Genomic DNA, 22,312 nt, shown 5'->3' with positions numbered 1-22,312 from the left:
GCTGACGAAGACCGGTCTGTATGTTAGCGCCTGCGCAGTTTGTACTGAAATGATTAAGAATGACACGAATGTTGCCGGCCTTGCTTTTTTCTTTAAGTACACGTTTTGCCGTGCACCTCTTTAGTTTTGTTTAATTACGTTTTTTTTTTGAGAGTGCGTGTTTTTTCTGTATTTTGTATCACGTCATGTCCATAGATCAGACAAGACGCCGACAGAGGGGACGCAAGTTGAGTGACGTAACCAGGCTTTATTGTCATTGGCTGACGTAGCTACCTACATTTAGATCACGTGTTACGCTGAGAATAAATAACGGATGGGTAAATGTTGCGTTTGTTAACATTGGGAAAAGTAAATTAAAAAAATATTGCGATCATTTCTGGTAAGTAAGAGTTGGGCCGGAATATGTTTGGAGGGCTGCGGATCTTTTGGTGTCCCACGATTCGATTCAATATCGATTTTTTTTTTCAATTCAACACTATTCTCGATTCAAAAACGATTTTTTCCCGATTCAATAGCATTCACTATTCATTCAAAACAGGATTTCAGCAGGATTTACCCCAGTCTGCTGACATGCTAGCAGAGTAGTAGATTTTTGTAAAAAGCTTTTATAATTATAAAGGACAATGTTTTATCAACTGATTGCAATAATGTAAATTTGTTTTAACTATTAAACGAACCAAAAATATGACTTATTTTATCTTTGTGAAAACATTGGACACAGTGTGTTGTCAAGTTTATGAGATGCGATGCAAGTGTAAGCCACTGTGACACTATTGTTATTTTTTTATTTTTATAAATGTCGAATGATAATGTCAATGAGGGATTTTTAATCACTGCTATGCTGAAATTATAAGTTTTGTTGATAATATTCATTTTTGTTTCACTACTTTTGGTTTGTTCTGTGTCGTGTTTGTGTCTCAATTGCTCTGTTTATTGCAGTTCTGAGTGTTGCTGGGTCAGGTTTGGTTTTGGAATTGGATTGCATTGTTTTGGTATTGCAGTGTGCTTTGTTGGATTGATTTAAAAAAAATGAATAGTTTTTTAAAAATGAGAATCGATTCTGAATTGCACAACGTGAGAATCGCGATTCATATTCAAATCGATTTTTTCCCACACCCCTGGTAGTTTGTGTATACATTGAAAAAGGTACAGAAGTGCGCTATTTGAAAGACAGCCTTTGCATTAATTATTAGAAGAAAAAAACACGAAACCAAATGTAAAGACGATTTCAATGACGACTCGCTTATCAATTTTGCGACTTGCTGAGTCATAAACGCCAACTGAGAAGAAAGAAAGACGAACATGCACACAAAATACGCGATATTTGATTTTTTTTGACCGGAAGGGAATTCTACCGTCATTCCTCGGTCTATTTTACCAACATATTTGCAACCTTTGCATTAATTATTGGAAGAAAAAAACACGAAACGTAACGTAAGGACGATTTCAATGACGACTCGCTTATCAATTTTGCGACTTGCTGAGTCATAAACGCCAACTGAGAAGAAAGAAAGACGAACATGCACACAAAATACGCAATCTTTGATTTTTGACCGGAAGTGAATCCTACCGTCATTCCTCGGTCTATTTTACCAACGTATTTGCAGCCTTTGTATTAATTATTAGGAAAAAAAACACGAAACTTAATGTAAGGACGATTTCAATGACGACTCGCTTATCTATTTTGCGACTTGCTGCGTCATAAACGCCAACTGAGAAGAAAGAAAAAGACGAACATGCATACAAATACGCGATCTTTGATTTTTGACCGGAAGTGAAGCCACCGGAAGTGAATCCCACCGTCATTCCTCGGTCTATTTTACCAACGTATTTGCAGAAGGAGAAGCAAGAGACGGTAATTATTCCAACATCAAGACATTTATGAAGCCTTATATTGCAAATATGTCATTTTCCTTAACCTTTTGTCTGTCTCCGGTGTTTCGCCGCTGTCAGGTTAGCGAGCATGTTTAGCAAGGCGGCTAACCGCATTAGCCAGCATTGTTTCAAACATCAGGCGGTTATATGCGACTTCCCGGCAGATCGAGTGCATCCATCCATCCATTTACTACCGCTTATTCCCTGTGGGGTCGTGGGGGTCGCTGGTACCTATCTCAGCTACAATCGGGCGGAAGGCGGTTTACACCCTGGACTAGTCGCCAGCTTACCCTTTTCTTTTTAAATATCATCATTCTGTAATTCGAAATGATGTCATTTAAAACGGTAATTGTTATTATTTTTTTTTTATTTTATAAACCTTTTTATTTATAAATTGCAGCATTTACAAGCAGATGAGATATAACATGACAAAATAGCGTCAGACGGTTGTAAAGTCAAAGTAACTAAAATAGAATGCCTGCGATGAGGTTGCGACTTGTCCAGGGTGTACTCCGCCTTCCGCCCGATTGTAGCTGAGATAGGCACCAGCGCCCTCCCTCCCCCGCAACCCCAAAGGGAATAAGCCGAAGAAAATGGATGGATGGATGGATGGATGGATAAATAGACTCAATTTCAGTAAGTCAAGTGTTTTTCAACCACTGTGCCGCGGCACACTAGTGCAGTGGTTCTCAACCTTTTTTCAGGGATGTACCCCATGTGAATATTTTTTTAATTCAAGTACCCCCTAATCAGAGCAAAGCATTTGGTTGAAAAAAAGAGATAAAGAAGTAAAATACAGCACTATGTCTGTCATCAGTTTACAATTTATTAAATTGTATAACAGTGCAAAATATTGCTAATTTGTATTGGTCTTTCTTGAACTATTTGGAAAAAATATATAAAAATAACTAAAAACTTGTTGGAAAATAAACAAGTGATTCAATTATAAATAAAGATTTCTACACATAGAAGTAATCATCAACTTAAAGTGCCCTCTTTGGGGATTGTAATAGAGATCCATCTGGATTCATCAATTTAATTCTAAACATTTCTTCACAAAAAAAGAAATCTTTAACATCAATATTTCTGGAACATGTCCACAAAAAATGTATCTTTCAACACTGACTATTGCATTGTTGCATTTCTTTCCACAGTTTAGGAACTTACATTAATATTTTGTTGAAGTATTATTCAATAAATATATTTATAAAGGATTTTTGAATTGTTGCAATTTTTACAATATTTAAAAAAAAATCTCACGTACCCCTTGGCATACCTTCAAGTACCCCCATTTGAGGACCACTGCACTAGTGTACCATGAGATATTGTCTGGTGTGCAGTGGGAAATTACTAGGGCTGGGCAACGATTACAATTTTTAATCGAAGTTAATCACACTATTTCTCTGATTAATCGCGATTAACTGCATTGTATACGCAAAGCCCAATAATGAATTCAAAAGTAGTGTGTAGTGCACCTTTATTGGAATATTCCCCCACATGAACAAAAGCGCCAAAACATTTGTTGTGCAAACACAATTTAAATCAGTCCTTGTTAAACAGTAGCAGTTAAATAGCATATTTTATGAAAATCAACTCAAAAAATGTAAATACAAACATTTAAGGTTATTGCCACTGCCAGGGTATTTAAGTTATCCTGTTTGTTATGGAAAATAAATATAATCTACATACAAATCTCTGAGCCACAATCATAACATCTGAACAGGCAATTTCTAAATTAACAGCAGAAACATTTTTTTTATCAGGGATCTTATGTTTAAAAAACCTATATTATAGGTAGTGGGCTGTTTTAGGGAATTTTTGATCAAATTATCCGTAGTAGCAATATTAACAATGTGTTTATTCTGCGTAGTGCATTTAAAATAATTATGACCATATCTAGGAATTGATATGATGGGAATTTTCCGATTGTTTGCTTGGTGCTTTGATAAACTGAACGCATATACATGGTACTATATTGTGATGTTATGAGCCAGGGAAAAAAATAACTACCCTACCCAGCATGCAACAGGAGTGACGAGCATGTGCGGTAGCCCGGTATAGGTTGTGTCGCCATGACGGCATCTTGTATGTTGTGATATGCACGCTCTGAAAGCAAACGTTAAGAACTCAGCCAACACTCCTGGTCTGCATGATGGGAATTTTCCGATTGTTTGCTTGGTGCTTTGATAAACTGAAGGCATCATATACATGGTACTATATTGTGATGTTATGAGCCAGGGAAAAAAAGGACTACCCTACCCAGCATGCAACAGGAGTGACGAGCGTGCGTTGTGTCGCCATGACGGCATCTTGTATGTTGTGATATGCACGCTCTGAAAGCAAACGTTAAGAACTCAGCCAACACTCCTGGTCTGCATTATTCATAAATAGACAGACAACACATATACTCCGCTGCTTCACAGGCCGCTGGATGTAGCCGGCAAAGTATTCCCATGCTAGCTAGCCGGTCTAGCAAGCACGCCTCATTCAGTCCAAAACGGCCCGATCTATCCACATCCAGAATTGTCTGGCGGTCGTAAGTGATCCCGGAGTGACCACGCTGTAAGCCAGCCATGAAATTAGCAGAATTGTCCGGTATTTTTGCCAAATGTTCCATCTTTACCAAGAGCCCCTCGACGCCGAAGTACATCTTGTTAAGAAAAGGCGTTAACAAAATAAAAGCATGTAAACAACATACGCAAATGTGCGATAAAATAATTGTCGGCGTTAATAGATTGATGAGTTAACTCGTAATTAACGCATTCATTTGCCCACCCCTAGAAATTACACAACTTCATCTAATTGGTCCCAAAAATATTTTCTGCAAATCAATAATTATACTTGCCAACATTGAGACCTCCGAATTAGGGAGATGGGGGGTGAGATGGAGGGGGCGTCCCTGAAGAGTTAGTGCTGCAAGGGATCCTGGGTGTTTGTGCTGTTGTGTTACGGTGCAGATGTTCTCCTGAAATGTGTTTGTCATTCTTGTTTGGTGTGGGTTCACAGTGTGGCGCATATTTGTAACAGTGTTAAAGTTGTTTATACAGCCACCCTGAGTGTGACATGTATGGTTGTTGATCAAGTATTCCTTGCATTCACTCGTGTGTGTGTGTGTGTGTGTGTGTGTGTGTGTAAAAGCCGCATATATTATGTGCTGACACACTGTTTGTATCGTGGAAAAGCAGATGTGACGACAGGCTGTAGAGGACACTAAATGCAGTGCCTTAGACACGTCCCCAATATAGTTCCCCGGGTGAGAATGGTTAACTCGGGAGATTTTCGGGAAGGGCACTGAAATCCGGGCGTCTCTGGGAAAAATCGGGAGGGTTGGCAAGTATAATAATTATAATGTGCCGTTGCTTAGTGTCTGTGCTGTGTAGAACTCGGCAGGTTAACCATGTAATACTCCATGTCAGTTTGTGACAGCTGGTAGTTTATTGCTTTGTAAAAGTCGGAATTCGTCGGGTGAGACGAGAATGGTTTGTTGTGATCCCAATATGCAGACCACAGTGAGAGGTGGCGTATAGGAAAAAAAGGTATGCAATGCTTGAACCAAAAATTAACAAAAGGGAAAGGCTGAGTAAAACAAAGTAAACGGTCCCCTCCACGGTTTCTCATTGTTATCCCATTAGGTTGAATTTTTTCTTACCCTGATGTGGGATCTCAGCCGAGGATGTCGTTGTGGCTTGTGCGACCCTTTGAGACACTCGTGAGTTAGGGCTATATAAGTAAACATTGATTGATTGACATTGATTTTGTTCTTCAGATTTGACAATGAGTGCTGTTGTACCCAACCATCGACGGACTAAGCCTGGAGGTAATAACTTACTTCATGCGCTTCCTGGTCAAAACGAGCAATCTTAATTCAAAATGTCAATTCTGTTTGCATTGCAGGCATAAAGCCAGCATCCGCGGTCAGTGGCGCGGGGGGGCCGACCTCCCAGATCCCTGGTCTGTCCCAGAGTGCCGACCAAAGCGCCCCAGCAGAGAGGGTCAGTGGCCGGCGTGTTGGGATCTTTGAGTCCGACTCTGACTATACTAAGCTTGCAAAGCAAGGTGGCCACAAAGGTAGTCATTTCTCAGATCCATGTTTGTAACATGTCGCACAATTGTAACATGTTGCTGTGCCCCCTCCCCTGCCCTGAAGGACTGTTGAGCCATGATGCTGATGATGATGACCAACCTAAGACAGCCTACAGTCCAAATGACTGGTTTGCAGGTGATCACGCCAACAGGTAAATGAACACAAAGTCTGCTTTAGTACGGTTGTTTTGCCACATTTTGGCGCCTCACCTTTTCTATCTGGGAAAAAATAAAAAACAATACAGTAGAACCCGTTCATGTCGACCAACTCATCAAGTCCTGATCCTCTTGTGTTCTTCGAAAAAGTGTTAGTTTAAGCGGACAAATTTGACAAACATTGTTGACCGCTTTTGTCGAAATAAAATATGAAACTCAAATTAGTCCTTTCTATGGAAATAAGTATGTTTTTGACGACATGTGTTGACACTAATATAAATATATATATATATATATATATAATATGTTAATACTTCCATCCATCCATCTTCTTCCGCTTATCCGAGGTCGGGTTGAGGGTGCAGCAGCCTAAGCAGGGAAGCCCAGACTTCCCTCTCCCCAGCCACTTCGTCCAGCTCTTCCCGGGGGATCCCGAGGCGTTCCCAGGCCAGTCCGGAAACATAGTCTTCCCAATGTGTCCTGGGTCTTCCCCGTGGCCTCCCACCGGTTGGACGTGCCCTAAACACCTCCCTAGGGAGGCGTTCAGGTGGCATCCTGACCAGATGCCCGAACCACCTCATCTGGCTCCTCTCCATGTGAAGGAGCAGCGGCTTTACTTTGAGTTCCTCCCGGATGGCAGAGCTTCTCACCCTATCTCTAAGGGAGACCCCCGCCACACGGCGGAGGAAACTCATTTGTACCCGGGATCTTATCCTTTCGTTCATGACCCAAAGTTCATGACCATAGGTAAGGATGGGAACGTAGATCGACCAATAAATTGAAAGCTTTGCCTTCCGGCTCAGCTCCTTCTTCACCACAACGGATTGATACAACGTCTGCATTACTGAAGACGCCGCACCGAGCCGCCTGTCCATTTCACGATCCACTCTTCCCTCACTCGTGAACAAGACTTCTAGGTACTTGAACTCCTCCACTTGGGGCAGGGTCTCCTCCCCATCCCGGAGATGGCACTCCACCCTTTTCCGGGTGAGAACCATGGACTCGGATTTGAAGGTGCTGATTCGCATTCTGGTTGCTTCACACTCGGCTGCGAACCGATCCAGTGAGAGCTGAAGATCCCGGTCAGATGAAGCCATCAGGACCACATCATCTGCAAAAAGCAGAGACCTGATCCCACGGCCACCAAACCGGATCCCCTCAACGCCTTGACTGCGCCTAGAAATTCTGTCCATAAAAGTTATGAACAGAATCGGTGACAAAGGACAGCCTTGGCGCAGTCCAACCCTCACTGGAAATGTGTTGACTTACTGGCGGCAATGCGGACCAAGCTCTGGCACGGATCGTACAGGGAGCGGACTGCCACAATAAGAGAGTCCGATACCCCATACTCTCTGAGCTCTCCCCACAGGACCTCCCGAGGGACACGGTCGAATGCCTTCTCCAAGTCCACAAAGCACATTTAGACTGGTTGGGCAAACTCCCATGCACCCTCAAGAACCCTACCGAGAGTATAGATCCGGTCCACAGTTCCACGACCAGGACGAAAACCACACTGTTCCTCCTGAATCCAAGGTTTGACTATCCGGCGTAGCCTCCTCTCCAGTACACCTGAATAAACCTTACCGGGAAGGCTGAGGAGTGTGATCCCACGATAGTTGGAACACAACCTCCAGTGCCCCTTCTTAAAGAGAGGGACCACCACCCCGCTCTGCAGATCCAGAGGTACTGACCCCGATGTCCACGCGGATAATATGATACATTTGTAAAACAAATATAATTAATAAGGAATAATTAAATTAACATGGTTACAAAGCCATACTGTGTGTTTGATTGTGATCAAAAATGTATTCATTCAGTGATATTGAACATTTGAAGTATCCGATACTGCTTCTGTAATTACTCGGTATTGGATCTAGACCCATGTTTGTAGTATCGCCCAAAACTAATGTGAAGTATCGAACAATAAATGCTGACTGAATTAAATTTAAAAGTGTATATTTGTTTTTGGTTGACAAAATGTTTTGCTGCATCACTTGATTGGATAGGATAAGTATTCGTTCATGTAATATGTTACTGCAATTTGTTTTCACGTAAAAAAAAAAAAAATTAAGGTGTGGCACTTTAATGTTGCCACATCAATGACATGTTGTGGAAACGCTGACATTTTAGGTCATGTCACCCATCCTTGTAGATAAGAGTATTCAATATATGACAACACAAGAATCAGGTCGACTTAAGCGGGTTCCACTGTAGTGCAACAAAGTGTCATCCTAAAAGTTGTCAGTCACGCTCCTCTTCCACGTCGATTAATTCCAAAATGAGAAGCCCCAGAATGCAATGTGTGCGCCTCAATGTGGTTTTGTACTTACAGCGGAAGCAAAGCAACGTCTCCCAACAGCCAGGTGAAGGGCGGCAGGCAGCCTTTGCTTGCACCGTTTGGCACTGATAACAGTTCGTCCTGGGAAAGAGAGACCAATAGCTTTACTCATGATAAAGATAAGGTGAAGCCACCAAGAGTCACCATCTTATTTCTTTATTTTTTATCCGCACCCCCTTTTTCATGCATCACGTTCCATTTTTTTTTTTTAAACTTTGCTCCATCTTTATGGTGTCATTACCGGCTGCTTTTTCCATTTGAAGCAATTTTCATTTGCAGTCACATCATCATTCTGTGGTCTATCCTCACCACACGATGCATTCCGCTTTAAGTTCCCACCTTTTTGCCATGCAAGTGTGCACGTTTCTGAGACACTTAGTCACCTGTTGTCCTGCAGTTGTCTCCTGACCTCACTGCCGCTGAGATGGAGCAGCTCTCTTTGAACAACAAATATAAGAGAATGTGAGTACGCCCCGTAGCGGCGCATGTGGTGGCGACAGGGTGGAGGCGTAGCTTAAGGCCACCTGCTGTGCTCTCTCTGCAGGTGTCATGATAAGCGGACCCCGCCGGTCAGCATGTCCAAGCTGCTGAGTCATGGCTACGTGGAGGACAAAAAGAAGTCTCCCAATGACGACGATGCCTCAAGTACAGTACTTTACACTCAGTCTCAAGTTGAACATTAGCACATACACTTTGTCTTTCAAGTGCAAACAGGAAGTGCATTCACACTGAATAGTATGGGAAAATGCAGGGTGCTGTCAGTACCAAGATGTTGCACACTTGGTAGCGGAGGCTAACACAAGCGGTTGCAAATCACAAAGGGAGCTATTCTCTTGTTTGCCCTTGAAGTTGTATTCATTCATCCCACCCTGTGTAATGAGGCACAAGTGCGTAAGTCTGATTTTTAATTTTTTTTTTATTAGGGATGTCCCGATCCAGGTTTTTGCACTTCCGATCCGATACAGATACTGGCCTATCCGAGCATGTATTAAAGTTTAAAGTTATTTAGCCTACTAAGTTGTCAGATTCATGTTGAAAAGGGTTTTAGTACTCTTGATAACCACTAGCCAGCTGAATTAGGTGAGTTTGCATAATACACAATGGTTGGTATTCAAGGATAAACACAAAATAGAATAAAATTATACATCCATCCATTTCCTACCGCTTATTCCCTTTTGAGGTCGCGGGGGGTGCTGGCGCCTATCTCAGCTACAATCGGGCGGAAGGCGGGGTACACCCTGGACAAGTCGCTACCTCATCGCAGGGCCAACACAGATAGACAACTTTCACATTCACACACTAGGGCCAATTTAGTGTTGCCAATCAACTTATCCCCAGGTGCATGTCTTTGGAAGTGGGAGGAAGCTGGAGTACCCGGAGGGAACCCACGCATTCACGGGGAGAACATGCAAACTCCACACAGAAAGATCCCGAGCCTGGATTTGAACCCAGGACTGCAGAAATGGCATCATTAAACAGTAAAAAAGTGAACAGTATGAAGTGCAAATAATGCTGTAAACATTATTAAAAAAAGCAAAACACACAATCAACCTGAGTGGGATAAAATGTCTATAACTCAGCATCAATACTAGTTCTTGAACAAGTTTAAACTAAAAAAAAAACAACTATCTACACGCTCCTTTCAATTGTTTGCCCCTGTCAAGGGGGGCAAACAATTGAAGTCCAAGCATAATGGAGAGATTATTTCTAACAAAGACGAGCACTTCAAGATGCTCAGGTGTCAGCCTGCTCCTGTGTTCATCAATGATGAGTGAGGCTGTGATAAAAAGCCTCTCACTCTCAAGAGTCATTAAAATGTCTTACAACTTAACCACCACACTTGACTTTATTGTGGCATGTTTTGCACTCCACCTCTTCATCTTTTTCATTTTGTAGGGTAAAATAATCCCACACATCTGACATTTTTGCCGGTAACTTTTAATTCACACGGCCCTCTTAACGGTTAGAACACAGATCTGTGGCTGTGTTTAAGGTGTGCTGGAAAATGCGGAACGGAAATTAGGGAGAAGCAGAAAAGTGGAATGTATTATTTAAATCAGTGCGTTGGAAAACACAGACCGGAATTTTTTTCTAAACTGGATCTGGATCGGCATTTTCCCATGCCTTGCCGATACGCGTTTTTTGGCAAATATCGGCGGCTGATCCGATCCAAACATCAGATCTGAACAACCCTAATCCCCATTAGCTGTTTGCCACAACAACCCACTAGTCATCCTGGGGTCCACAAACACAATACAAGTACAAGTAAAAGCATATAATTATAACTACACAAGACAGAAACAAATAAAAGCATCAACAAGCAAACTCGTTTACATTCACAGAATAATTACAATATGAATATAACTACCATATTTTTCGGACTATGAATCAGTTTTTTTCATAGTTTGGCTGGGAGTGCGACATATACTCCAGAGTGACTTATGTGTGAAATTATTAACACATTACGGTAAAATATCAAATATTTATCTCATTTGCGGAAGAGACGAAGAAAATGTCAGCAGTCGTCACATACACGTCAGCCATTAAGAATACACACTCCGAAGTGGCAGAAGTGCATTGTGGGTCATGGAATGCTAACTGCTATATGCTATATGCTACTGCTGTAGCTATTAAAATGGATAATTTCATCGTTGGCGTAACTTTTAAAAACTGAGAAGGGCTGAATAAAAATGGCACCGAAAAGGAAATCATGTACTGCAGATTACAAGCTGGACGTAGTGAAATATGCAGCAGAAAACGACAAGAGGAAGCGGCGCATACCTTTGGAGTTGGCAGAGTTGTTTAGAAGCGACATCGAGGAAGAAGATTTGATTGGATTTATGGATTAGGAGTGACAGATTGTTTGGTAAAGGTATAACATGTTCTATATGTTATAGTTATTTGAATGACTCTTACCATAATATGTTAGGTTAACATAGCAGTTGGTTATTTATGCCTCATATAACGTACACTTATTCAGCCTGTTCACTATTCTTTATTTATTTTATATTGCCTTTCAAATGTCTATTCTTGGTGTTGGATTTTATCAAATAACTATCCCCAAAAAATGTGACTTATATATGTTTTTTTCCCTTTTATTATGCATTTTTGGCAGGTGCGACGTATAATCTGGAGCGATTTATAATCCAAAAAATACAGTACAAATAAAAGTATATAACTATAACTACACAATACAGAAACAAATAAAAGCATCAACAAGCAGACTAATTTACAGTCACAGAATAGTAATTACCCTATAAATATAACTACATAATACAAAACCAAACAAAAAATAAATAAATGCAGGCTCTTTACAAAAGGGGCAGACTTTTTTTTTGGCTAAAATCATGAAACGTGGAGTTTTCCTACCACGTGTGAGATGTCGTTTAAATCCGTGAAAAAGATAACACGATCAATACTGTGTGTATGCACGTGCAACAGGGTCTTTTTCTGGCTAGATGGAACTTTATTTGCTTTTTTATAACCACCCTGATGTTATTTGTGATGTTAATAATTCTGTTTAGTACAAAGGTTTTTGAAGTTGTGATATGTCAGGAAGGGTTCATACTAGGGCTGGACGAGTGTATGATCAAACGTGGTGGAAAAGTCTTGTCAGACTGAAGTTACCGCAGTAGTAAACCGTGGGGAAGCAACAATGCTTGGTGTAATCCTGCACGGAACAATCCACCTTTTGATTTTGATTGATTGATTGAAACTTTTATTAGTAGATCGAACAGAACAGTACATATTCCGTACAATTGACCACTAAATGCTAACACCCGAATATGTTTTTAACTTGTTTAAGTCATGGTCCACATTAATCAATTCAAGCTAATTAATGTTCAATCAGGTCGTGCCTCGTCCCCTTCCACGGCTGGAAGTGCAACCCTGAAGAACAAAATGAAGGAATATGACCCGTACTAGCATACAAGTTGACACACAACATTTAAAAGGAGCGCCGACTTTACTTTCACTATCTGCTGCACCTCGCCAGTCGGCCTGCCTCGAATGCGGACTTGCAGGCACTCAGACAACGTCAATGTGACCGCATTGGTCTCGACTGGCAGAATCAACACACCCTAATTTAATTCGTAAAGGCATTTCTATATCTAAATATTTTTAATCAGACTTTTTGTTTGTGCATGCAAAAAGTCCACTCCTCTAATAAATATGTAGAACATGTACTAAAACAAATTGTCCGTGCTATTGGAGTAACAAGCACAAGTACCGGGATTAAAAATATCTCTGCAGACACACTGTGTTCTTTGTGTTTGTTAGTGGATAACATTTTGTTTCTGAAATGATCATTAAACTTGTTATGTGTTGGTACATAATAATTTACAGTACCTCAAATTCAAACTGCACTTTAATGTATTCTGATTCAGAATATGATACAATATTTGAGTTTTAAAAACTCCAAAATCTGGGTCACTGCTTGGCAAGGCACTGGAGAGAAGCACTGATGTACACAAGTATTTAAAGAATTCAAATATTAATGTACCATTTGAAAGTGTTGTTTAGTAAATGTTAACTTGAAATAAAAGTCTTATAGTATTCAGTGCAGCAAATATACTTTGTGTACTGCAGAATGTTTGTAATGACAAGCAAATAAACTAAAGAACTTTGGGAGGAATAGTTGTTCTCTTTTACCCCCACAAAATGTACCCAAATAGAAGCAAAACCGAGGCTATTTACCTCCAGTAAACACAAATACAGATCTAAACAAGATGACAGTTGTCAGCTGTTAGTATGTATTATCTGGATCAAACATGGTGGAAATGTATTTTACAAGATACTGCAGTTGTAAACAGTAAGAGTGCCGCACTCTGTATAAGGACAGTGCGCTTTAATAAAGATAATATAAATATTGCGATATAAATCTAGATAGGGTGATTTAAAAAAATTAATCGTAATCATGTTTGTTGCCATATCGCCCAGCCCTTGATGGTTTGTCTCTTTGTGTGCCTTTGAGACAGTTTGATAGTAACTGTCAAATAAATCTATCTGATCAACATATTTGTTTTTTCTATTAAATACCGTATTTTTCGAATTATAAGTCACTCCGGAGTATACGTCGCACCAGCCGAAAATTTATAATAAAGAAGAAATAAAACATATATACGTCGCACTGGAGTATAAGTCGCATTTTTGGGGAAATGTATTTGATAAAATTCAACACAAAGAATAGACATTTGAAAGGCAATTTAAAATAAATAAAGACTAGTGAGCAACAGGCTGAATAAGTGTATGTTATATGAGGCATAAATAATCAACTGAGAAGGTGCCTGCTATGTTAACCTAACACAGGGGTAGAGAACCTATGGCTCTCGAACCAGATGTGGCTCTTTTGATGACCACATCTGGCTCTCAGATGAATCTTAGCTGATATTGCTTAACACGATAAATCACGACTAATTCCTCTGGTAATTACAGAGTTAAAAATAAAACTTTCTCATGCATTTTAATCCATCCATCCATCCGTTTTCTACACCACCTGTTCAAGAAGTCGCATTAATGCTAAGACGCATTTTGCTTATTATTGAACGGGACAATCGGTAGAAAATGGATGGTCGGATGGTTAGCTTCAGAATAACAATGTTATTCTGAGACTTAATATACTCTAAAAATGTGGGTCTTACTTGAAAATGCATGCATTTAGTTGTATTCAGTGTTAAAAATATTATGCGGCTCTCGGAAAAATACATTTTAAAATTTTTGGCTCTCTCGGCCAAAAAGGTTCCCGACCCCTGACCTAACATATTATGGTAAGAGTCATTCAAATAACTATAACATATAGAACATGCTATACCTTTACCAAACTATCTCTCACTCCTAATCCATAAATCCCATGAAATCTTCTTCCTCGATGTCGCTTCTATACAACTCTGCCAACTCCAAAGGTATGCATCGCTTCCTCTTGTCCTTTTCTGCTGCATATTTCACTACGTCCAGCTTGTAATCTGCAGTACATGATTTCCTTTTCGCTGCCATTTTTGTTCAGCCCTTCTCAGTTTTTATAAATTACCGCCATTTTAATAGCTACGGCAGTAGCATATAGCAGTTAGCATTCCATGACCCACAATGCACTTCTGCCATGACCCTCCCCCACCGAATTCTTATTGGTTGACGTGTGTGTGACGATTGCTGACATTTTCTTCGTCTCTTCCGCGAATGAGATGAATAATAATACTTGATATTTTTCGGTAATGTGTTAATAATTTCACACATAAGTCGATCCGGCCAAAGTATGAAAAAAACTGCGACTTATAGTCTGAAAAATACGGTACTCTGAGTTCAACAATGGCCCTTTGCTCCAGAGGAAATGCTTGTGTGCATGTTAACGTCTCTTAGACCCAGAATGTCCAAACCCAGCTGAGACTCGCGGCTCCTTTGTGCTGTGGTCGCACTCTTCTCTTCCACTCAGAGACGAAACAGCATTTTAATATCTGCTGGTTAATACAGAGTGGCATCATGCTCCTTTCATCTTCCACTCAATGGATGTTTACAAGTGTCTGTTGAGGCGATCAGATTACATTTGGTTGCTTTCTGGAAGTCTCTTTTATCATTTTATCACGTGTGGTACACACTGCCTCCAAACCTCAGGTACAATATAATGTTACACCTTCCAGGAGTGTTGGGTTTATTGCAGCCTGAGAAGCACATAAGAAAAAAAGTACATGGAGAATATGCAGAAACAGATTGGAGTGGAAACACTTATATTGAAATGTTGCTGCACCCAAAAGCGTCTTGAATGAAGGAGCATAGTGACGGACTTAAGTCGAGGGGGAGAATTCATCGCCGACACAGTCAATTGTGCAGCGGTTTTCCCCTAAGCACCCAGGATTATAGGGCCCAGATAGAAAAAGGTGAAAAGAAGCGGGTAAATATTGCAGTGGTGTGCACCATACACTACAGCCATGTAGATTGTAGTCCTGGTGAAAACACACTGCCTCTCTCAAATGGACTATTTCCAGTTGAAGTTAAAGTACCAGTACTTGTCACACACTCTAGGTGTGGTGAGTCATTGGTACTTTTACTTTAAATTGAATATGTACAATTAGACAACGTGTAGCAACATCCCCATTTTTGAGGGTGGTTAGTTCCTTAATAATAATACATTTATTTTGGTATAGCGCTTTTATGAATACTCAAAGACGCTTTACAGGATAAAAAAAATTGAAATATAAAACAGTTCACAATAATAAAAAAAAATACAGGAAATATAAAATAAGTACATTGTAAAATACATATTACAGGACAATTATAATACGGGACATTGCAGGACACAGAACACTAATCACTGGTTAAAAGCAGATCTGAAGAGGTGTGTTTGAGAAGGCTTTTGAAGGTGGGAAGGTCTGAGCAGTCACAGATGGGTTTGGGAAGAGAGTTCCAGAGGGTGGGAGCAGCAATGGAGAAGGGTCTATCACCCCAGGTCCATCCCTGCCCACTCATCACTTGGAGTGTATTGAGTGCACGCACTTTGTCAAAGTACATTAAAACCTCTAAAGGCTTAGTGGCCACATTTGTGGACAGCACTTTTTAGCTCTTATTGCCAAAGTTGTGTATATTACTGAATTGGGGTCTTGCGGCCACTTATGTGGACACTTATACTGCCATCTGGTGGTGTCAGAAGAGTATAACATACAATGGAATTTGGAAAAAAAGGTGTAGAAATACACATTTTTGTACTTATGGACAGAGGTGGGTAGTAACGCGCTACATTTACTCCGTTACATCTACTTGAGTAACTTTTTGGATAAATTGTACTTCTAAGAGTAGTTTTAATGTAACTTACTTTTACTTGAGTATATTTATAGAGAAGAAACGCTACTTTTACTCCGCTCCATTTATCTACATTCAACTCGCTACCGATTTTTATCAATCTGTTAATGCACGCTTTGTTTGTTTTGGTTTGTCAGACAGACCTTCAAAGTAAGGTCTATCACATGCCTGCGTTTCACCAATTAAATGCAGTCACTGGTGAGGTTTGACTCCGTTTCACCAATCAAACATAGCCAGGTGGTCACATGATTAACTGCACATTTTTATAATTTTTTTTATAAACCTTCATTTATAAATTTCAACATTTACAAACAGTTGAAAATAATAATCAAAGTAAGTACAAAAACAGTACAAAACAGTATAAAAACCATACAAAACAGCACCAGGGGGTTGTAAATTCAAAGTAACTAAAATAGAATGCAAAAAAAATATATAAAATAAACAAAGTGCAAAGCCATAGGTTCACTCAATCTCAGTAAATAACTTAAATTTGGAACACAGCATCATCGCTTTCACAGCTTTTTGCTTGTTAGAGGTAGACTGTTTTATTGTAGAGTTGTAAATCTTTTTTTAAAGGCACAAAAAACAGGTCGGGTATTGAGAAACTTACATTTATGAATATAAAACTTAGCCAATAGTATGAGGTTGCAAAGGTAAAATTCATTTTCAAATTTTTTTTCAACAGTGTAAAACCAAATATATATTATTTAATATATATTATTGTTTTAGTTGCTTAAGAAATATTCCTGGCTACTCTACCCACCTCTGCTTATAGACTAAGTACGTCATATAAAAAAATAGATTTTTAGTTTTTATTCAAATTAGGGTCCAATTACCCCAAATAGCAAAGAGAAATTAAAAAAACATGTAAACAAACAGCTTGGGCCTTAAGAGGTTTTAATTAAAAGTATAAGTATGGAAGTGAGAGACAGCTGGTGCATGTTTTAATAATTGTTAAAATGTTTGCTTGTTTTGCAGGCGTGAGCTCGGAGCAAACGAGCACCGTGGCGACTGAGGACGTGGACGAGCTGGAGTAGTTGTTCCCACATTCACTCGCTCACCTTGTACGTCCACTGACTGTTTGTACTCACGTTTATGCAGAGGTACGAGTCCCTCTTTTCATTTGCTTCGGTTTCTGGGGTCGGAAAAAGCATTTTATCGAGTAGATGTGACGCTGTTGTTTTTTTGTTTTTGTAACGCAATTCCTCGATTCGACAGGCGATTTTTGAGCAGGTGAGAAACTACTGTAACCATTCGGTCCTGTAATCGATGTTTCCACCTTGAAACACTTTAGACTGTGTGAAGATGGAGCAAGTAGACGTGTTTGTGCTAATGACTTTTAGTTGAAGTGACGTGACGTATGATTTTGTTTTGGAGTGTGTCGGAGCTGCAGGTGGGTCCAAACCCGCCGCCGCTCTTGCAGTTTACATATTTACCTTGTAATTGTGCAAATAATTCTGTTTTTCAGCATAAAAACACTAAATACACACCTTGCATCTTTCATTCGCTCGCTCGGAAGATTTCAGCGGTAAGCAGCGCTTAAACGTGTCAAATAGCAGTTTTTAAATGTGCCAAATGTTAAATGGAGGCCTCGCGTATTTAATTGGAATCCTGTTAGATTGTTACTTCGTTCAGTTGGTGAGGAAATGTTTTGCTGAGCTTACATGCACGTCCAAACTTGTCGGACATCCGTCCTGCTGCACCAGTATAAATACGACAACTGAAATGGAATACCCCAAACTCACTTTTCACTCGACTCACATTCCTTTTTCAGCATCAGGTTAAAAGCTGACAGTGATGAGAAAATACAATCACACTTAATGTTTTAATAGACAAAAACAAATTATTTGGAAGAGGGAAATCATGCAGCAATCACAGACATTAATGTCTAGCTCAACACAAAGGTCAAATTGTTATTAAAACTTGTGTGATGTGTCTCTAAATGACAAGATTATGATATTGTTTGCTTAAAAGCACAGGTTTGTTTTTATTTATGGTTCATGTATTTCTCACAGTTGTACCAAAGTGGGGACCAAGTGTGGCTAGTTTGTCCCATTCCGGGGTTTTGTTTGGATTCAAAGGAGGGAAGAAGAGGCAGCTTCAATAAGGCAAATGTAATAAACCCCACACATATGTTTGGCTTCAATAAATGCGCATGTGCATGTACTGCTGTTGTCTTGTATGTCATTATTTATTACCTCATTAAACTGCTTCAAAGCAAAAAAAGCTGCGGGCCACTTCTTTCAAACGCAGTAACCAAATAAAAGTACCGTATTTCTCGGACTATAAGTCGCAGTTTACCGTAAAATATCAAATAATATTATTTATCTCATTCACGGAAGAGACAAAGAAAATGTCAGCAATCGTCACTCACACGTCAACCGATAAGATTTCGGCGGGGGATGCTAACTGCTATATGCTATATACTACTGCCGTAGCTATTAAAATGGATCATTTCATCGTTGGCGGTAACTTATAAAAACTGAGAATTGGCTGAACAAAAATGGCACTGAAAAGGAAATCATGTACTGCAGATTACAAGCTGGACGTAGTGAAATATGCAGCAGAAAACGACAAGAGGAAGCGGCGCATACCTTTGGAGTTGGCAGAGTTGTTTAGAAGCGACATCGAGGAAGAAGATTTCATGGGATTTATGGATTAGGAGTGACAGATTGTTTGGTAAAGGTATAGCATGTTCTATATGTTATAGTTATTTGAATGACTCTTACCATAATATGTTAGGTTAACATAGCAGTTGGTTATTTATGCCTCATATAACCTACACTTATTCAGCCTGTTGTTCACTATTCTTTATTTATTTTAAATTGCCTTTCAAATGTCTATTCTTGGTGTTGGATTTTATCAAATACATTTCTCCCAAAAATGCGACTTATACTCAATTGCGACGTATATGTTTTTTTCCTTTATTATGCATTTTCGGCCGGAGCGACTTATACTCTGAAAAATACGGTAGTTAATTCTAAACAAATAACATGCATTTTTGAAAAGCATACAGTACAGGCCAGAAGTTTGGACACACCCTCATTCAATGTGATTTTTTTATTTTCATGACTATATACATTGTAGATTGTCACATCAAAACTATGAATGAACACATGTATGTGGAATGATGTACTTAACAAAAAAAGCATGTTTTTTGTGCTAGTTCAGGGGTGCCCACACTTTTTCTGCAGGCGAGCTACTTTTCAATTGACCAACTCGAGGGGATCTACCTCATTTATATATATCATTTATATTTATTTATTTATGAAAGAGACATTTTTGTAAACAAGTTAAATGTGTTTAATGATAATACAAGCATGTGTAACACATATAGATGTCTTTCTTTCACAAAGACAAGAATATAAGTTGGTGTATTACCTGATTCTGATGACTTGCATTGATTGGAATCAGACAGTAATGATGATAACGCCCACATTTTCAAATGGAGGAGAAAAAAAGTTGTCCTTTCTGTACAATACCACATGAAAGTGGTTGGTTTTTGGCATCTAATTCATCCAGCTTCCATACACTTTACAAGAAAAACATTGGCGGCAAATTCCGTAGCTTGCTTGATTGACATTCACGGCACCCGAGGGTCTTGTGAGATGACGCTGGCTGCTGCCAGTTCATTATTATGAAAAAATGACAGAGAGGAAGGCGAGAAACACTTTTTATTTCAACAGACTCTCGCGCCGTACTTTCCGTCAAAACTCTAAAGGCCGACTGCACATTTCCTATCTTCACAATAAAAGCCCTGCTTCATGCTGCCTGCGCTAATAAAATAAGAGTCTCGGAAAGCTGGCGTGCACAAGTTATGTGCACGCCAGCTTTCTGAGGGATCGCTTGTGCACGCCAGTTTTCCGAGACTCTGTATTTAGTTAGCGCAGGCAGCATGAAGCAGGGCTTTTATTGTGAAGATAGGAAATGTGCAGTCGGCCTTTAGAGTTTTGACGGAAGGTACGGCGCGAGAGACTGTTGAAATAAAAAGTGTTTCTCGCCTTCCTCTCGGTCATATTTTCATAATAATGATCTTGCAGCAGCCAGCGTCATCTCACAAGACCCTCCGGTACCGTGAATGTCATTTAAGTGACGTCTTGGTGAAGATTGATGATCACTAATTTTTAGGTCTATTTTTTTTAAAAGCCTGGCTGGAGATCGACTGACACCCCCCGCGGTCGACTGGTAGCTCGCGATCGACGTAATGGGCACCCCTGTTCCAGTTTCTTCAAAATATCCCCCCTGTGCTCTGATTACTGCTTTGTACACTCTTGGCATTCTCTCCATGAGCTTGTCACCTGAAATGGTCTTCACTTCACAGGTGGATATTTTGAAGAAACTACAACATAAAACGTGTGTTCAGTTATTTCACCTTTTTTTTGTGAAGTACATAACTCCATCATAGTTTTGATGTGACAATCTACAATGTAAATAGTCATGAAAATAAAGAAAACCCAATGAATGAGAAGGTGTTTCCAAAATGTTGGTCTGTACTGTACATCTATGCCTAGCTGTCTTCCTTTAGGTAAGAATCTTTCAGGCACAGTGGCAGCAGACAGAAAATTGACTAAATGCTGAAAGTATAGCATTTCATGTATTAGCCAACAAAATTACTTTAGTCTGCCTCAGCTGCAATATTTTTGGTCGTAACAATCCTTCTCAAAAAGTTGCTGTGTAACCCAAAACAAAGTGAGCAAGTTTCAATCAAACCTGTCAACATTTGCATTTGAAAATATGGGTAAGTGTTCCAGAAAAGGTGGAAAGCTGGTGGAAATATTTGAATGCCTACTGCGGTGTAACCTTTTTGTGCTTTTATTTTGAAGGCCTTACCTGACTTTACGCTGATATTACAGCATGGACCAGAAGCTGTGCTAATATATATATATATATATATATATATATATATATATATATATATATATATATATATATGAGAACAATGAGCAACATGTGGAACTTTCCAAAGAAAAACTGGAGGAATGACAGGTATTGTAGTAGAATAAAAACATGAGCATAAAGGGACAACGCCAGATTTGTTTCGTCTTGCAGTAAACTTTTGCTACATGCTTGTTCATCTTGTTCAATTTGTGAATGTCTCAATTCTTTCACAGGTGTGAAACAATTTAGTCCTAAAGCCAAAAGGGGCCTACATTATTCCAAAGGCTCAAAACATTTTGGATTCATATTGCATTCATGTCCCTCAATTACATCCATCACATCCATTTTCTACCGCTTATTCCCTTTTTGGGGTGGCGGGGGGCGCTGGCGTCTATCTCAGCTACAATCGGGCGGAAGGCGGGGTACACCCTGGACAAGTCCCCAGCTCATCGCAGGGCCAACACAGATAGACAGACAACATTCACATTCACACACTAGGGCCAATTTAGTGTTGCCAATCAACCTATCCCCAGGTGCATGTCTTTGGAGGTGGGAGGAACCCGGAGTACCCGGAGGGAACCCACGCAGTCATGGGGAAAACATGCAAACTCCACACAGAAAGATCCCGAGCCTGGATTTGAACCCAGGACTGCAGGACCTTTGTATTGTGAGGCAGACGCACTAACCCCTCTGCCACCGTGAAGCCCCCTCAATTACAAACACAATTTGGAAAATGCTACTCAACAGAAGAGCAACAATAAGATTAATTAAAGCTGCAAGCAGCGATGGAAGTGGTAAGTCTGGGCTTCCCAGATATAAGTTAGAACAACACAATACTTTGTATTATATTGTAGTTTTTACCTTCCATAACGTGTCTACTGACAGATATAAGTTAGAACTATACACTACTTATTATTATAAATGTTGTAGTTTTTACGTGTCATACCATCCATCCATCTTCCGCTTATCAGAGGTCGGGTCGCGGGGGCAACAGCCTAAGCAGGGAAACCCAGACTTCCCTCTCCCCAGCCACCTCATCTAGCTCTTCCCGGGGGATCCCGAGACGTTCCCAGGCCAGCCGGGAGACATAGTCTTCCCAACGTGTCCTGGGTCTTCCCCGTGGCCTCCTACCGGTTGGACGTGCCCTAAACACCTCCCTAGGGAGGCGTTCGGGTGGCATCCTGACCAGATGCCCGA

The 22,312-nt window shown here is 40.1% G+C and overlaps 1 protein-coding gene across 3 annotated transcripts; it reads left to right on the top strand.

The window, feature by feature from the left end:
• Window positions 1-18,403, top strand: lg27h7orf57 (linkage group 27 C7orf57 homolog). Of its 3 annotated transcripts, XR_009804572.1 has the most exons (9): window positions 1,484-1,855; window positions 5,642-5,692; window positions 5,770-5,943; window positions 6,023-6,110; window positions 8,447-8,576; window positions 8,850-8,914; window positions 8,997-9,097; window positions 17,216-17,340; window positions 18,253-18,403. XR_009804572.1 is itself a non-coding variant. In XM_061889018.1 (8 exons), the coding sequence occupies exons 2-8, from the start codon at window positions 5,650-5,652 to the stop codon at window positions 17,272-17,274; spliced, it is 660 nt and encodes a 219-aa protein (XP_061745002.1). In that variant the 5' UTR covers window positions 1-227; window positions 5,642-5,649; the 3' UTR covers window positions 17,275-18,403. The 3 variants fall into 3 exon arrangements, 2 of the variants coding, with proteins under 2 accessions (XP_061745002.1, XP_061745000.1); XM_061889018.1 differs by lacking the exon at window positions 1,484-1,855 and adding an exon at window positions 1-227 and having other exon boundaries at window positions 17,216-18,403; XM_061889016.1 differs by having other exon boundaries at window positions 1,520-1,855; window positions 17,216-18,403.
• The last annotated feature ends 3,909 nt before the right edge of the window (window positions 18,404-22,312 follow it).

This window comes from Nerophis ophidion, linkage group LG27 (assembly GCF_033978795.1).
Source record: "Nerophis ophidion isolate RoL-2023_Sa linkage group LG27, RoL_Noph_v1.0, whole genome shotgun sequence".
Taxonomy (NCBI): Eukaryota; Metazoa; Chordata; class Actinopteri; order Syngnathiformes; family Syngnathidae; genus Nerophis; species Nerophis ophidion.
The sequence above is the reverse complement of the archived record's forward strand: the minus strand, read 5'-3'. Positions and strand labels throughout refer to the sequence as shown.

Bases quoted from the DNA above. Each gene is read 5' to 3' on its own strand.
- lg27h7orf57 (XM_061889018.1), top strand. From the start codon at position 5,650: ATGAGTGCTGTTGTACCCAACCATCGACGGACTAAGCCTGGAG. The intron at 5,693-5,769 runs GTAATAACTTAC...TTTGCATTGCAG, and splicing joins TCGACGGACTAAGCCTGGAG to GCATAAAGCCAGCATCCGCG. The intron at 8,915-8,996 runs GTGAGTACGCCC...CTCTCTCTGCAG, and splicing joins AACAACAAATATAAGAGAAT to GTGTCATGATAAGCGGACCC.